The sequence below is a fragment of the Tetrao urogallus genome, assembly GCF_951394365.1.
Source record: "Tetrao urogallus genome assembly, chromosome: 5".
NCBI lineage: Eukaryota > Metazoa > Chordata > Aves > Galliformes > Phasianidae > Tetrao > Tetrao urogallus.
The window spans coordinates 4,929,509-4,934,667 of record NC_136818.1 but is presented as its reverse complement, the minus strand read 5'-3'; the positions used below and the strand labels follow the sequence as shown (position 1 = coordinate 4,934,667).

Genomic DNA, 5,159 nt, shown 5'->3' with positions numbered 1-5,159 from the left:
AGCAGTTGACAGGATTACTTCCAGCCATCAGCAAACAGCATTACTTTCCCGAAAGTAGAGGCACCAGCGGGAAAACAAATTGAAGCAGGTGTGGGAATAGTTACAGAGCATAAGAAGTGCATTCCTGAGCCAAATGGACAGATTGAGAGACAGAGGAAAACTGATGGGAAGGAAAATGGCTGCCTACCACCCAGATCTCAGGCGTGGGAGGTGGAGGTTGGTTCAGGCTTTGTTTCACCATCTCCATTTCAGCAGTTGTGTTAGCACTAAACTTGGGGCAAGGGTGGTTTTGGAGACCACGTTTCCAACTTGAGTTTGCTACAGCAGCACAAGCCCAACTACAGCAATGACCATAAGCAGCCCAGCCAAAATGCAGATGCTGATGAAGACGATGTCACTGGTGTCCTGGCTCTTGGTTTCGTGGGCATCCATCGCTCCCACCCCTCTCTGCTTCACGTCCACCATATTTTCTGCCTGGCTCAGCCTGTGTGGGTCAGGGCCAGCAATGAGGGACACGGAGGCTTCCTTCCTCTTGGGCTCACACTGCACCTCGTACCGGTGGATGTCCTCCTGGTCACCCACCGAGAAGTCGATGTAGAGCGTGCTGACAATGATGGATGTGTTGTTTCGTCTCTGCAAGGCAAGGCTTGAGACTCCTCAGGGCTCATCTCCACAGGCTTGTGGAGACAGCTCTGAACATCCAGCTGGCAGCAAAGCCCAGCATCCACTGGGAGCATGGGAAAGAGGCCAGCAACTCCTTCCCACAGCTGGTGTTACCAACAAAATGTTATGGAATCACATAATCATTAAGGTTGAGAAAGACCTCCAAGATCACCCAGTCCAACCCCAACCCCTCCCCACCAACCATGTCCCTCAGGGCCACATCAGTTCTGCAACACCTGCAGGGATGCTGACTCAACCACTCCCTGGGCAGCCAGGGCATCACTGCTCTTGCTGAGAATTTTTTCCCTGTATCCAACCTGAACCCCACCCCCAGCACAATTTGAGGCCATCAGCTCTCATCCTACTAGCAGTTAGCTGGGAGAAGAGACTGACCCCAGCTCACTATAACCACCTTTCAGAGAGCTTAGGAAGAGATGTCAGCCCACTGCCCAGCTTGCTTTGCAGGAAGGTTTGCCAAATCTTTACCTGAGACTCAGCGCCGCATGTGTCAAACCGGGTGTGTATCCTGAAGTGTGAACCGACCACTTGAGCCATGCAGGAGGGCATCCCCAAGTACACCTTGCTCCTCTGCAGCTGGGCCAGGGCCTGCACGGGGATCTGGATGTGGAAGTCTGTCCGCGTGCAGCTGATGTTCATGGGTACGACTGTCAGAACCGAAAAGGAGACACGGGCGAGCTGTCATCACTGCCACCTCTTGAGCTTGCTGTCCCCGTGACACACGCAGCTGGTGGTGGTGGGGACAGCAGGGACTCCAGCCTCATGGCTGCTATGCATCGTGCCACAGCCGTGGCTTGGGGACTGATGTGACAAGTTGTGTTTTCAGGAGGAAAAAAGAGAGCTGTTTCATACAGCAGTGGTTTAGCCCTGCCTGCACTGGGTCTGCATACTGTGGGTTCCCAGGTACTGGACAAACCCCATCTCTTTGAGCAGAAAGCAATGGATGCAGGAAGGAATCAGGGAGGAAAAAATGCCCCTCTCCTTTGAAATTCATCCTCGCTGAGCTCAAACCAAGCACTTGGACAGTAATGAATTATTGAATTATTCCAACTCCCTCCGAATCTCAGCCTTATGAAACTGGTAAGATGCAATAAAATCAATATGAAAAAACAGTGTCAGTTTGCTACACTTAGTGCATTATAAAAACCATTAGAAGATTTACCAAATAACTAAAGTGCATTAGATGAAGAAGAGGAGGAGGAGAAAATGGATCCTCTCTCCTTGCATGAAGGCTCTCATTCCAGTGGCTGTAAATCACACAAACCCCACCCAAGTCACCTCGTGGGCCCAGACAAAAGGAAAATATCTGCAGGAATGAAGAGTTACGAAAATTGAGAGATGCCCCTCTCTCATGTTTCTGTGGTCCTGGGAATGAAACATTGCTTACTGAGTGCCTGGTACAAACCTTACCCCTCCCCAGCCTGTAAAGGCTTAGGATATAGCTCCATCCCCTCTCACTGCCATGGCTACTTTCTCCAAAATCCCTTCTGCTGCTCTTCCTATGACGTATGATTCTGCTGCTGAGGGATTAAAGCTCCTGCACCCAGCTCAGCTGCTGCAGCTCCAGTGCTGCAGTACCAGCAGCTCTGCAGGCAGGGTGCTGGGCTGGGCTGCACACAGATGCTGCAGCTGCTCCTGCATTCCACAACCCCAGGCTCATCCTGTGCTGAGTGCAGGCATGAATTATGCCCGATACGTGGGTCAGCTCAAACGTAATTATCCTGAAATACAGCAAACGTGGCACTGAGGTGTGATGGCACCAACACAAAATGACTGAGTTATGGAAAGTGGTTTTGATGCATGAGAGGGTACCCAAATGCCTGGCCATCTCTCTTCAGACTTTCATCCCTTTGTCCCCATTCACTGCAGGGGAGTTGGACTAGATGACCTTTAAAGGTCCCTTCCAACCCAAACAATTCTATGATTCAGCAAAAAATCCCATGGTTCTTACACTCACTGGGACGAGTGGATGCCTTACCTCCAACGTAGGCAAGGGAGAAGCCCCGCTTGGCCGTGCTGCGGTCTGTGTGGAGCACCAGCAGCAGCTGATGGCTGCGGGAGGTGAGAGGCGCTGGGCTCTCCCTCCCACACCATGTCCCCAGCAGGGAAGCGTTCTCAGCTCCACCATCAAAGGCATCCAGGCGGTCATAGTCACAGCCACTGGTCAGGCTGCTCCGAGCCTCCAGCTCCAGGTCCAAGAAGAAGACTTTGATCCGGTAGCCTGGGGGTAGCTGGATGCTCCACTGACACTGGAGGTTGTTGGGGTAGAAGTTGGGGTACTGAGGGCTGGAGAAATTTCCCTTGATGGTGGTGTAGACTTCCTGGCATTCACCTGCTTGGGGAAAAAGCAGAGAGGGGAGAGAAAAGGATAACTGAAGTCTCCTGGCTGATGAGTGCTCATCTATTTTGCTGCTAAAGCTTGATCTGCCCTCTGTCTCACTGCTACTTAGTGTCTGGCCAATGTTCATCCAAAGGTTTTAAGGAACGGCAGCATCTGAGGAGACCAAGGCCATAGACTTAGAACATCCTAAGTTGGAAGGGACCCATGAGGATCACAGAGCCCAGTTCCTGGCTCTGCACCCAAACTCTATGTCTGAGAGCAACACCACACCTCCACACCCTTCCCGCCACCCCCCAAACCTTGCACCTGAGTAGAAACGGGCCTTGAAGCCCCTGCCCACGATGTTGAAGTCCGATTTGAAGAGGATGAAGAGATGTTGGGTAGAGGAGATGACGCGGGGCGGGCGGGTGCTACCGCAGTAGCGACCCAGGTGGGGAGCAGCAGCGGTGGGACCATCAAAAAGAGCCACATAATCAAAGCCACAGCCTTGGCCACCCTCTACTTGGAAGTCAGCAAAGATCAGAGTGAGGGGGCCATCAGTTGCCCTGATGCTCCAGCGGCATTCTGCATCATTGGGGTAGCTCTCGGGGTACTGCGGGCTGGCGATCTCCCCAGACAGCCCCGTCAGTTGCCCACCACATGCATCTGCAAGGAGGTACAGCCATCGAGGTCAGTGAGTGGATGGGCACGGATGGACACCCTCATGGCCACCCCCTTCCCCACTACCTTTGTGGTAGGTGGCAGCAAAGCCACGCTTGGCCACGTGCCGGTCAGAGCGGAAGACCACAGCCATGACGTGCCAGGCAGAAGCAAAAGGTGGTGGGGCACTGCGGCCACAGAAGGTGCCCAGAAGGTTGCCCTGGTCCCGGGATGCCCCATTGTAGACTTGGAGATAATCGTAAGCGCAGGCGGTGTGGTACTCCAGCTCAAAGTGGCTGAAGGAGAGCAGGACGGAGGAGCCCTCGGCCACCACGATCAGCCAGGTGCACTCCGTCTCGTAGGGGTATGGCCCCGGGAAATTGGGGCTGGAGAAGTTGCCAGAGGGTGCTGAGAGCACCCCGCCACATTTGATGCCTGATGACAGGAAAGAAGGGTGGGAGGCAGATGTGATGAATCCCTTCTAGGACACACCTAAAAAGATGGTGGGCAGTGGGACAGAACTATAGGGGAGGCACTTCCTCCTCCACCCCCCTGCAGCCCTGCTGAATGGTGGATTCCCACACTTGACCATTTCCATGAGCTCGTCCCACTGGTCCACCTACAGCTCAGTGGCAGTATCTGTTTCTTGCTGGGAAAAAGTAAAAAGTAAGTTTCAAGAGAGCAGTGGTTACACCCTGGCTGGTCCTCAGCCAGGAATATACTTTCCTTTTCCTAAAAGCTGCAGGGGGGGGAAATGTAGCACCTGCAGGTAAGGCAGCATGGCTAAGGCAGCCCCATCCTCAGTCCTGTGCCAGGAGGCAGCTGCAGCATGCTGCCCCACACAGCCTCTAGGGGTGCTCCTCAGCTCCCCGATTACAGGGGCTCTAAAGACAGATATTAAATGTAGGGTTAAGCCCATGGGCAGCCCATCCCTTCAGCTTTTTGACACCTGCTCAAAACATTCCCTGCATATGAAGGTGGTATTGGTGAATTCAGGCTAGGAGATATAGGGATGAAGGGTTCAATGTGCTTCACAACGAGTAGTGCATGTAGGGATTGATTTTCTAATGAAATCATTATAGTGAGACATGGTTATAATGAAACAAGGCAGGGAGGGAGCCAGGACTGGGTGCATATGCTGCACAGCGGGCACAGACATCATATCTGGGAGGGGAGCAGGCTCTGTGCAGCCTATGGGGAACACGTGCTGGATCCCAAATATGGCTGCATGCTCACTGCCATCAATCTGGGTGAAGCATGTGCAAATCAATACTCAGCCATTGCATACTGCTGTCCATTATGCTTGTCAGTGTGGTGACCTGGCAAGAGAGGGAGCTGAGGACATGCACAGTGCTGCACTGTGAGCAGATCTGGTGTGCATGTGTGCAAGAGCAGCAATGCTGGTGGATCTCCGCACCTTGCTAATTACCAGCGATAGGCAATCAAGCCATACAGGACTGTGCTAAAAGCCTGATGTTACTGGAATTCGTATCCAAGA

General features: G+C 53.0%; 1 protein-coding gene across 1 annotated transcript; it reads right to left on the bottom strand.

The window, feature by feature from the left end:
* Positions 1-318: 318 nt before the first annotated feature.
* Positions 319-4,253, bottom strand: CDCP2 (CUB domain containing protein 2; the record flags this gene model as incomplete). The annotated part of the gene is given in 6 exon segments (XM_079535473.1): positions 319-633; positions 1,150-1,328; positions 2,660-3,013; positions 3,329-3,667; positions 3,749-4,142; positions 4,146-4,253. Coding segments are annotated over 6 exon segments (1,689 nt in total).
* Between the last annotated feature and the right edge of the window lie 906 nt (positions 4,254-5,159).